The sequence below is a fragment of the Hakea prostrata genome, chromosome 2, assembly GCF_041222555.1.
Source record: "Hakea prostrata isolate BN-2017 chromosome 2, UWA_Hpros_2, whole genome shotgun sequence".
NCBI lineage: Eukaryota > Viridiplantae > Streptophyta > Magnoliopsida > Proteales > Proteaceae > Hakea > Hakea prostrata.
The window spans coordinates 73915908-73928350 of NC_142601.1; the positions used below are offsets into that span (position 1 = coordinate 73915908).

Consider the following 12443-nt stretch of genomic DNA (forward strand, 5'->3'; position numbering starts at 1 on the left):
TGGTGTTCCGTGGCCGCGCGCGGTAGCCTTTAGAAAGTTGCGTGGTTTCATAAAAAATAATAAATTAAAAAATGGCGTGGGTTCAAAGAATCCTCACCCGAAAAAGAAAAGTTTCAGAATATCGGAACCGGTAGTTATTGAGTTCATTTCATCCAGGTTTTTAAAACCGAAACGCAGGATTACGAATCAACCTTAGCAAGTAAATTGGCTCAGCAGCAAAAAAAAAATCCACTCTCACGTATACGAAGCACAGAATCTAGATCATAATCAGATGGATCGACGTTGGGGATTTTCATATGTTTCTGTGTAAAAGATTCAGGCGTGTCGTCAGATCGGCCGAAACCAATACAATCTCAAAGTAGTATTATTAATTATTCGCAACGTACCAATTTCAGTTGGAAAAAGGGAAGCATTCAACATCTGATTGTCAATCTGCTCGGTAATGCGGTCATGCCATAGCCTAGCCAGTTACTCGAGCCATGTTTGGTGCTTTGTCATCCTACCATGAATTGATGACTACTCTTTTAATAATAAATATACCAATCAGAAAACATGGTCCGCTGTTCTTCATGGCCCAAGGAGAGAAATTGTATTACAATGGCATTCCACTCCCGACAAACCCAAGTACATCACATCCACTCTCCCACAATGTAATTTTGGCTTCCCAACTCCAGCCCCTTCCCTGTGTAATGCAGATCTAGCCGAAGGACCAACCAACTGCAGCTGAAAAACAAGAAAAGATTAATGCAAGCATCAGGAATCACGCATTCATCAAAACAATATCCTTTTCTTTTTTTTAAACCAACCTTGGTTGCAGATGCAAGTTCTCAAGTAACCGATGCAGGATACACCATTGAGAAACTGATACAGGAAGAAATTATAGGCCGTGGAAGGATCTGTCACTCACCAACTATGGAGCAAGTAAATATGAGACTTGGTTCCATGAGCAGTCAAAGGTAAAAACCTGTCTCCTGTAGAACACCGTAAAACAGAACTCCCCCACTATTCTTCTAGACAAATACAAACCAAAATTTTGAAAAAATACGAGATTTTCAAGTAAATATACCATCTACATGGAAAGTTTTCAATGCAAATGAACAGGACCAAAAACCAAAGGACTGCACATTATGGTGACAGCGCCTTGTTACCTCGTATAGCCTATACTCTTCCCTGTGGCACCATTCCCATGATCAATATGGAACATGCAAGGCAGCCAACTGCTGTATGAGTCCCGTAAGAGGAAACCCACACCAAGAAAATCAAGCCACCATTAACTGTAGACTCTCCATGGTGACATCAGTATCCCCCTCCACCTCAGTTCCAACATGAGGCCTTCAAAAGGCTGATGTTTGACATGAAAAATCCATAGAAGCTTAGATCTTTACATAAGATTTCAAAATTGTTATCTGTTGATGTAGAAAACTGTTCACGACATGAATAAAGCTGCGATCAGAACTGTCTTTAAGAAACACACAAAATCCAAGGGGCAAAATTATACTCTACAACACGAAAATGTAAAAGTGAAATGCATTCTAAAATAGATCTCTGTTTCTGATTCCCCATAATAACTCAGATGATGTTTACCGTTTCTGAGTCAAGATACCACAAGCAGTTTTTCCTATGCTTATTTTTCATACCGGTACCACCTCAACTCTGCCATAATCCCAGAGAACCCACTGCATTAAATTTAAATCTGAGACTTGATGTCTACCATACAATTTGTAGACCTACCTAGACTCACGGGCTCAAATTTCCTTACTTGAACGCTTCCTAGGAATGTCATGGTACCCTGAAATTTTTGCATCAACAGATTCACACTTCCAGAGGGCCGGTGTTGCATGCCAGTGTTGTTACAGGATCATCAAGCCTAAATGGCTTATGATTTCAACAGGCAAAACCTTCTCAGTTTTCAGCACAATATGACCAGTTCTGTTTATTTTAAACACCACCACACCCCCACTAAGTCTCCAGAGGTTCAATCACATATTGTAGTGTCTAGATCACTTGAACTGAAACCCACACAGTTCTGACAGTTATGATTTGTTGAATCTTGGACATCATCCTTTTTCTTCTTTATTTAATTACACCACCACCAGCATATTGGGCCTATTACCCCTCCCTGAAGAACGAATATACCTTACAGCCATACCCCCAAGAATGTTCTTAAAAACAAGTCTAGTTTTGCAGTTTTCTCATCAACATGATAATGAAGTAGACGGAAAATTAAATGCGAATAAAACGTACACATCAGAGAATATATTGGTTTGTCATAAACAGGAAATTTGGAATGTGCGCAAGATGATACCTTTACTTAAAATGGCATGAGAAAAAGCATCCTTGAGAGGGCAAGGATGGATAAAAGGGTGCCTATCCAGAGGCATACTTGCAGAACTCTTCCCCTTCTTCTGGGGCCCAAGAAAGTGACGAAGAATAGAATAACCTCCAAAATACACTCACCATCCAAAGCAAACACCTGAAAGGTATTTTGTTGTTAGATTTTCTCTAACAGAAATCATAAGGATACAAGGATCATTGCTTTCATCGAATAAATGTGCCACCAAAACATGGTTTTAAGGGCTGTTCAGTCAGTTGGGTAGTTCCCTATGGTATTACTCAAAAAAGGCAGCACAAATATCTCAAATGGTGGCGGTCCCTGCGTGAGTGGAAAGCACCTTCATGCCTAAATAGAAAGCCAAGGATGCAACTAAAATTGTACAAACTCGGATGAGATCAAAATTTTTTTTGGGATCCATTACCGAGAAATGCCCCCGCGCCGCCCGGAGGCCCGAGATCGAAATAAACCCCCCCCCCCCCCTTATAAACCCATGCGTTTATCGCTCTTGGAACAACGTGGCCGAGGATAGATTGAGCATAACTCCCTAATATCCTCCCCGAGGAAGGGAGCTGGGCGGGCGCCCCGGGGGCAGTTCCTCAAACAAGTACCCAAAAATTGGCTCAACTCTATGCCAGGAAAATGACCATTGTTGAAGCTCTTCTTTTAGGTCAATGATTGGAAAGTCCAGCAGACCCCGAAGAGCTGCTGCTGTGGATCATAAATGTACAAAGACGCCAAGTCATTTCTCCAACAACTGAGATCGCTGTGTGTAAGATGGAGAAAATGATTTGGCCATTAAAGGATAAGATGAGGGTTCTCATCAATTCTGACCAGGAATTGAACCGGGTAAGGGCTTATGTTCAAGTGCACAGCAATGTTTTTGATTTCCAGCCAATCTGTCAATTACGGAGAGAGACAGACAGGGAAGAGTATCAGATGTAATAGATGACTCTGTCAGATGTAATGCTGCAGGCACAGTCCTTGGGTGCTGAAGGGGCAAGCATTAGATGCAAGTGCAATTTCCCTAAATTGGAGGCACCCAATGTAATTTACCTTTTATGTATAGACACCAATCCAGACCATCTCCCTCAGCCTGGTCATCATGCACAAGGTGGAATTGACACTACAAAGAGAACCAGAGCACCTCTATGAAGAAGATTGATTTTTATGTGCTTGTTTCATCAAGGCCTATTAATCAAATTGATCAACAGGAAGGATACAAATTCAGACATGCTTCACAAAACAAAAAACAGAATCTCAGGATGATTAACCGAGATCGGGTTATTGAGACATGAATTTAAAATCATGACACAGTAATAAAGTATGTTTCTGGGACATAGTGTAGCAACAAAAGAGACAAATGATGAACTCAATTATGAAAGTTTCATATTGTGCAAAAAAACTAACGACCACAACTCTGCAAAAAAGACAACATGGTAAAAGTTATGAAGGGCAAAATACCCCAAAAGACGTTACCTCAAGATAGAGAGCCCGATGGGTTATTAATAAGCAAGAACATCACCCATGATCGAAAGGGATGGTAATGCAGGATGTTGCAGATCTATTGAATTGACTTAATTTGAATTTTAAGCTTGCAATCTTGGTAATCAATTGGAATGCATCCTCTAGGTGTCATATTTTTTAGCAATACCTCTTCAGAATGGTGGCTAAACCAGTACAGGGAGCACGTACGTTTGTCGACTCAAAAAAAAAAATTGCTGTTGTATCATATTTAAGGCTGAAGTAGCAACTTATGAAATATTGACCTTGCATTAATCATTTGATACACTACACATTATGATCATTTATGCAATGGTCTTGCTTGCAAGACTAAATATTTTTGCATTATCTTAAAAGGCAAGATGGGCCCATCAAATAGGCTCAAAGTTCCATGTTTTGCTGAAAGTTCACCAAGCTATGTTGATTTCAACAAAGTTAAAACAAAAATAGTAGTTGATCTAATACAACAACTACAAGCCTTGTCCCAACTAAATGGGTCAACTACATCACTTCTTGCCTTCCAATCAGCTCTGTTTGACACCATAGATACAAGACCTGACCCATGCATATCCGCTTTGTGAGATATCCTCTTCATCATGTTTCACTAGCTCATCATCAGTCCAATCATGATCAAAGTTACACACTAGATATTCCATCATCATTATACTTAAAAGCCTTTTGGATCCGAAGTTGCTCTCCATGATTCTAACTTAGTAATCCCTACTTGTGTCTCATCTATCAAAATAATATCATCAACAAAATGCATACACCAAGGAATCTCATCTTAAATGTCTTTGGTTAATTCATCCATTATCCATTAGAAGTGCAAATAAATATGGGCTCAAAGCTAATCCTTGATGTAGCCTAACTATAGTTGGGAATTCACCACCCTATCCCCTCAATGTTCTTAACTATGTCTACATAGTAATTTGCAATATTTCTTTTCTCTAGTACTTGCTAAATTAATGGTCTAGTCTATCATAAACTTTTTCTAGGTCAATAAAGACCATATGAAGATCTTTGCTACACTCTATACCTTTTCATAAGCCTCCCATTAAGGTAAATAGCTTCACATTTTAGATCTTCCTGGCATAAAACCAAATTGGTTCTCTGTAATAGTGTTTTCTTGTCTCAAATGGGTTTCAATTATTCTCCACCATTATTTCATGGTACGACTCATAAACTTTATGCCTCTATAGTTATTGCAACTTTGAATATCTCCTTTATTTTTGTAAATTGGGACTGCTATGCTTCTTCTCCCTTCATTTGACATTTTCCTTGTGCTCATATTATTATTAAACAACTCGGTCAGCCAAGTTAGTCTATAGGTTTCTAAGTTCTTCCATACTTATATTGGGATTTCATCAAGACCTTGTGCCTTTTATTGGGTAGTCGACCAAATATGGATACTAAAAGGAGGCAACATATCACAAATTTCACTGGAATTTCTTCTCTATTTGCTCAAATACAAAGACACCAATGAGGAAGACAAACAACATATTGTTTGCAAATTTTATGGTTCTTCACTCCTAAAGCACATTTCTATTCTTTTGATTGATTGACTGTTATTTTACACATCTATGTTATGTCCAAAATGGGTTATATAGAGAAAATAAGACGGTATGCCATGCTATAAACATCAGGTCCGAAGTCAAAATACAATTTTTTGGGAAATTATCATCGCCAACCGTGGAGTTAACCCCCTAATACTAATGTCACCCCAAAACAGATCAAAATATTAGGTAGACACTATTAACAAGCTAGTTTTTGAAAAAGACCCCTCCAATAATTTGAAGTATCTATTACACCCTTTTAATTTAAAGAACCAATTCCTTGAACCAAGAGGAGAATGCAAATGTAGCTGGCGAACCCTAAAACCAAGTAACATTATGCAAATGATTTGTTGATCAATCTCTCAACGAGTTGATTTTCCCTATGTTTGATATAAGACACTTCACATTATTGGAGTATTTTCGTCTTTTAAAAAAAAAACTTGTTGATAAGGGGTCTACCTAATATTTTGATTTGTTTTGAGGTGCCATCAATATTAGGGGGTAACTCAAGGGGTGGCACTAATGATTTCCCCCTTTTTTCCCTTTGGGGTGTCTAAATGATTCAAACATGCTAATAATGCGTAAATTGGCACTTCCTAAAGTTTCAGGGTAGATAGGATAGGCAGCTTTGATTAAGCAGTCATTTGAAAATATCTCATACAAAACTTACTGTCATAAGAACATACCGGCAGGCTGTTGAGAAGAGCCATAGCTAGAGAGACATTGAATGTGCAGGAAAATATCTTCTCAAGCATATGAGGAAGATAAGCACCTAAGATGAATCTCCAACGAAATTGGTACGCAGTTAAGTGAACTGAATGGCCCATGGACAGCACATCCCCAACAAAAACAAAAGTCCCACCACATTTACTAGCTGAAGATTCACGACCTCCATAATCTGCTGAAGAATCTCCATGCTGCAAGCATTCAGGAGAAAAAGGGCTTGAATATGTGATTTCAACCCATGTCATACCTGGCATCAGCTTGGGCATCATGCAGTACTCATTCTGCCAATGGGATCAAAAGCATCTTCAGTTGCATTGTTACTCACAGACACTACAGTATAACAGAGACCATTAAATGGTAAAGTACGCAAAAAAGAATTCCAAACACATTGAAATATAAGCACCAAATCAGTGATTCTTCAACAACATTGCACTTAATAATTCAACGTCAGATGACTTCTGAGCATCCAAATTTTTACCTGAGAACACTCACAACTGCTTGTTCCCAGCTCAATTGCTGGCCATCCATTACCACATTTTTCAAGTTTCACGACATCCTTCGCAGTCAAGCAGTGCATACTCTCCTGTTCATGATGAAGACTATTTTCACTTTTTCCATCATCTAAAATACTTGAGTTGAAGCAGGGAAAGGTTACAAATGCAGTAAGCTCATTGGGGCAATCAAATTGGTCATCAATTCGTCGAGTATTCTTTCTCTCTTCCAACAAAGAACCAGGAACACAATATCCCTTTCCATGACCAATTGCTGGCAGGCTTCTAAAATCTCTTGAGTAATCTGAGTTTAGAAATGATTGCTTGTGGATTAAAGTAATCCTTTCCGTCCATTCTTCAGGGTCATGGATATGCAAGGAATCCAATAGCACAATATGATCACCTGGTGATAGAAAACCAGACAGGGGTGATGCAGAAGACAAGCCCAAGACCTACCAAGGATAAGTACTATAAGTCAGAAAAAAAAAACAGAGACAGTAGAAGAGCTCAAGTTAAAAGCAGACTTGGTAAGATAAATTAAAGCCAGTATACATACCATTGGACTTTTCCCATGTACATAAAAAGGAAACAAGATCCAAGGTAGGAGGAACAATGCCATTCCACAAACCGCACAGCACTGGAGAGAAGCTGATGACGGATTAACACCTAATTCAAACAAACCACAGAGAAAAACATGCATGGATATTTTCATGTTCTAGGGCAACTAGCTTATGAGCGTGGAGACAGTTTGCAACCCAAAGTTTTCTTTAGACATGTACACCCAATAAGAGTCCATGTTGAACAAGTAAAATATAAACTCACCACCACATTATGCCAGATACCAGCACAGTATATGCGAAGTGCAGAAAGTGGAGGCAAACTCTGAACCCATTCATAGTTGAAAGCAATTAGAGCTCCAGGAAAAAGAACTGCAAGGAATATTGCAATATATTCGATCTTCACGCCCTCACTGCTTTCCATTGGAATGGTACCTACAATACTAGCAATAAGAATCTGCAGACAAATATTTAGAACCTGCAGCTCTGATCCAATAATTTCTTTGCTGGTGCTTTAATAAGAAGTTTTACAGGAGCTCAGTCTCCAGTTAGAACAGTATCACTTCCCTTCCAAAGACAAGGAAATTCAAATTCCGAAGACTCATATATTAAAATACATCTGGCATACATATAGAGAGAATGGACAATGCACCAACAGAGAAACTCAAAAACACTGAACATAAAAAATCAATATTCATTATGGACACTAATGAGGAACAAATTAAAGGAGAAAGAAAAAGAAAAGAAGACAGGGGTAAGAAGGGGAAAGCAGAGAAGAATCAGACTTCTTGAAGTAGGGGAAAAAGGAGAAGAACACTCATAAGAAGAAGAAGAAGAAGAGGGGGGTGGGGCAGCAAATGCACAAAGCTCAAGCTTTACTTCATTTGTTTCTATCAGCTCAATAAGTTGATTACAAGTGTTTAAATAATAAAAGACATATAGAAAACTGTAGTAAGATTTTGGGCAATTTAAAACTAACAAAAAACTGATCCTAAATATCCTACACAGACTAAAAATCTGATTACATAATTAGCCCAATAAATAAATAAAATCCTACATTTTCTCTAAAACACCACAAAAAACAGTATCTCCTATTTTATCTCCTTGCAAGCTGGACTTGGGAGCCACCAACTATGAAGTTATCTTCTTCCAAGCTGGATTAGGGACCCACTAAAGATAGGTTGTTCACGTTACTGTAGCATAAACAGAAACTTCTGGTTGTGCTGCATCAATTTCTCCTTCCCTTTAAAAAAGAAAAAGGATCCTAGAGTTTCATGTAAAAAGAATCTACCTCCTTCGATTGGCACCACACAAGGAAAAAAACAAAGGATCTGATAGGTTGTTGCAGTATTGTTCAGTCACAATCACTAAGAAAAGAAATTAGGGGCAGGAAAAAGGACAAAGGAACAGATACAAGAGATAGATCTTGGGAGGAGAAGAAAAGCAAGGAAGAGAGACAAGAAGGTTGAAGAGTCCGTGAGATAGAGAAGAGATTTACCCAAGTTTGGGCTCTGATACCAAATAATGAGGTATGGAATAAAGGAGAAACAAGGATAAAGAAGATAGGGGGAAGAAGGAGAAAGCTGAGAAGAATCAGACTTGGGGGAAGAGGGAGAAGAACACTCATAAGAAAAAGAAGAAGAGGGGAGGAGAGAGAGGTGGGCTGCAAACACACAAAGCTCAAGCTTTACTTCATTTTTTTTTCCTTCTTTCTATTCCATGCTCAGTAAGCTAATTACAAGTGTTTAAATAATAAGAGAGACATAATTCTCGTAGAGAATTGACTTGGTGCACAAGCCTTGGGGCAGCAACCTTGCCACCTCGGTGCACAAGTTCTATTTTGGAAAGCAAGATTGGTGCACCAATTTTGGAGGATTAGAATGTCCATTTCTATTTCTGGTTCTTTCTATTCTGGACATAATTTTTGTCAGTTTATTCTACCCTTCACTGTAAGTTTGTTTTCCTTTTTAGAGGAAAATGTTACTTGTCTCTCAAGATTGTAACGGGGTTTGAAGGCTGTAAATAAACCAGCCTGCGATTCTAGGACTAATCTAGAATTGCAGCTTGCTGCTAATTCATTCTCTTCTTCTTTCTCTTCTTCCTTATTTTCTCTTTCAATTCAGTGACTGATTTGATTCTAAGAGCTTGAATTCTAACAATTCTGATTACAAGTGTTTAAATAATAAAAGAGACATAATTCAATGAGAAAACTACAGTAGGGCTCTTGGCATTTTAAATTAAAAAACTGATCCTAGTAGGACTCTTAGCAATTCAGAACTAACTAAAACTAATGCTAAATACCCTACCTGAATTAAAAATCTGATTACATAATTATTCCAGTGAAATATATCACAAAATCCTACATTACCTCTAAAACTCCCATGCAAAACAGCATCTCCTATTTAATCTCCCTGCAAACTGGACTTCGGCCCCACCAAATATGAATTTATTTTCATGCAAGCTAGAGGGGCTCGCCAAATATGAAGAATTATCTCCTAGGCTACTGTCCATGTTCTGCAGCATGAACAATAACTTCTGGTTGTGCTGCATCAGTCGCGGTACCAAGAGTATGCCAAGTCCCCATGACATCTATGTGACACCTAGGTGAGACCAGGGTATGCAGGCTCAGGACCATTTTCCAGGTATGCTTTCCATATTCAAATGTAAGTTACCTATATCTTATGGCATTGCTGATGCCTTGACACATTTGTCATCCTGATTGTCTTGGGAATCAAGGCACATCTGCCTGGCTATCTAATCAGCTTGGAGAAAAGAGAGTGTTAAAGAGCATTCTTCGCATTTCTTGCATGGTGTTTTCTTTGTTTATGTTAGTATCTGATGTTTGTGCCCAGAATATGTAGTGGGTTGCAGCCATGACAAGTAAGTACCAGGTCGAAGTTAACATATCATTTGTCAGTTGATTATTGTATAAAAACTTCATTAGCAATTAGAGAGCCTCTAAGATGTATAATTGAAGAACATTAGTAAAAAACAGTCCAGCTGCCACATATCATTATAGACCAAAGGGATCAGTCGCAAGGCACTAGGTTTGGTCACTGATATATATGTCACAAGAAAATAATGCCATTATCAGATTGCAAACACATTCTTGTTTTACTGCAGTAGAATGATTTTGAAAGACCGCAGAGAAGGCAACAAACTCCAATGATATATACAGTCCAAATAATATCACAACTCCAGAAAATCAGCAGCACAACATTTAGAGGGAAGACACAAAGTGAAAGTTTTACAATAAATGAAGAAATTCAAAGCTCAAACTAGGGTTTCATTGAAGTCAACTTTTTTATTTCCTGTCGCAGCTACAAAGTAGCATGCATTTATAGAGAGTGATACAGGACAAGCAGTACAAAGCTCTATCCAGATTCTATCCCCCCACCCCCAAAAAAGAAACCAAAATAAATGTAAGTACAGAAAGAGACAAAAAAAAATCCTAAAATTGAACAAGAAACAGACCTTGCAGCAGCAATGGCATGACCAAATTCATGAACAACCACAGATATCAAAGTTGAGATTATCAGATACACGGCATCCATGAATGACATGCCCAAACCAGAAACCTGCAGAGGAAAGAAAAGACAATTGCAATGATCATAATTTAGAAAAGAAATATGATTAGAAAACACGGATTGAGGATTTAATAATAAATAAAACACCAACCAACGGGGATACTCCGAATAGAAGTCTACTCCAAAAATTCTCAAGCTCAACGCTTACACGGTAGAGATACAAAGTTCTGGCCAATTCCCATAGTAGAATCTGGCAACCATGAAAGTAGAAACATAACAACCAATATCCAATGAGGAGAACACCAGTTACCGTATCGATAATATTTGCCCCTTTTATTTTTTTACGGGTTATTTTGTGGTTGTTTAGATACCCGAACAAAGGAAGGTTGGAGTTTACGGTACGAGGTGAAATGAAATAGCGAAGACAGATAATGCTTACAAGAGAAACTCCCAGTAATGCCATCAAGCTAAAACCAATTCCAACCGAAAACCAACCTCGTAAGCACCTGCGGTTCATCAAGCAGATACGAAATTTTGCTTTTAAAATAAATATAATTCCTGAGTAGAGAAGGACGACAAAGCATAGTTTAATCAGCTAATTGGCCAAATCAGGGAACAAGTAGAGAAGAGAACTCCACCATGCATATTTACGACCAATATAAAAGAGAGGCTCGTTCAAAGCGGTGATCTTCAAGTCGCAGTACCTATTTATTGAAAAAATGGTGAGCTAATTCATTAGTGAAAACAAATTTCATGAAAGAACAACATTTCTGCGGGCTTTCCAGCTTCACAATTAGCGAACTTGCTTTGGTAAGGACTAAATATGCTTGTTCACGAAAGAAACACGCACAAAGGGGTTGAGGAGGAAGAAGACGAAGAGAGGGATACCGGAAAGAGATGGTGTTGTGGAGAAGCGGGGTTGCGCTCAACGGTAAAAGAGTTTGTGGCCTCGTCGACCTTCTCCCACGCCTTCCTCCTCCTCCTCCTGCCATGCAATTTACACTTATTCGCTGCAGCTATCCACCTTCTGCGAGCTAGTGTATACTGTATATATGCCTGTGCAAATGTTGATGAGGGGATCACATCGATTCCTTCCTATATTAATGGCGGTTGACAGATACCAATGGCAATTTTTCGGAAACGCCTATCTCGAGGGTTCGCAGCGTATTGTTTGAATTCGCGGCCAACAGTCCGCGCGTGGGTGACTAGTAACCAAGAGGTCCAAGACGGTGTTTGTTTTCATGACCTTGCTTTAAGTCCTGTGCGTTTGCGTCCTACAGTACATCTCGATTGACCGAGATCGATATTTCAATCTTGACCCTTCAGATTCGAACGGTTGATATTGAAATTTTTAACGAAATTTCGGATCTACCGATCGGAAATTTTGCTTTGCTGAAGTAATTTCAGTTTTTCAGCCTCGGACTAAATCCTGAGGGGCCATTGTTTCAAAATGGGAATGAGGAGTCCGGGGAGTAATCGATTATGGAATTAGTAGTTTTTCTCTTTTCTGCCCGTTTTGGTGTTTGTTTTTCATATATAGGGTACGAGGATATTACATCTACCATCATTACGAGTCAAACCAACTAAAAGCTGTTGATCTTACTCTCTTACAAATCAGCAATCCTGCATTGGGGAATTGCAATTTCTGTTTTTCTATTTCAAATCATTTTAGTCTTTTGCCGAATATTTGATATAGGTAGTTGGCAGTCTGAGATTTATAAATAAGAATCATGTATCATAAAGTTGTGCATATG

At 38.7% G+C, this 12443-nt stretch overlaps 1 protein-coding gene across 6 annotated transcripts; it reads right to left on the reverse strand.

The window, feature by feature from the left end:
* Positions 1 to 4: 4 nt before the first annotated feature.
* Positions 5 to 12290, reverse strand: LOC149026431 (Peptidase M50 family protein). 6 transcript variants are annotated; one of them, XM_089146716.1, is made up of 12 exons: positions 11578 to 12290; positions 11328 to 11393; positions 11129 to 11195; positions 10841 to 10939; positions 10637 to 10740; positions 7428 to 7575; positions 7162 to 7242; positions 6593 to 7057; positions 6075 to 6395; positions 2306 to 2473; positions 807 to 1342; positions 8 to 723 (listed from the first exon to the last, which is right to left on the reverse strand). In XM_089146716.1, exons 1-10 carry the CDS (start codon positions 11679 to 11681, stop codon positions 2312 to 2314), a joined length of 1617 nt encoding a protein of 538 aa, XP_089002842.1. In that variant the 5' UTR covers positions 11682 to 12290; the 3' UTR covers positions 8 to 723; positions 807 to 1342; positions 2306 to 2311. The 6 variants fall into 6 exon arrangements, with proteins under 6 accessions (XP_089002837.1, XP_089002839.1, XP_089002836.1 ...); XM_089146711.1 differs by having other exon boundaries at positions 5 to 723; positions 807 to 1422; positions 10841 to 11195; XM_089146713.1 differs by having other exon boundaries at positions 7 to 717; positions 10841 to 11195.
* Positions 12291 to 12443: the final 153 nt, after the last annotated feature.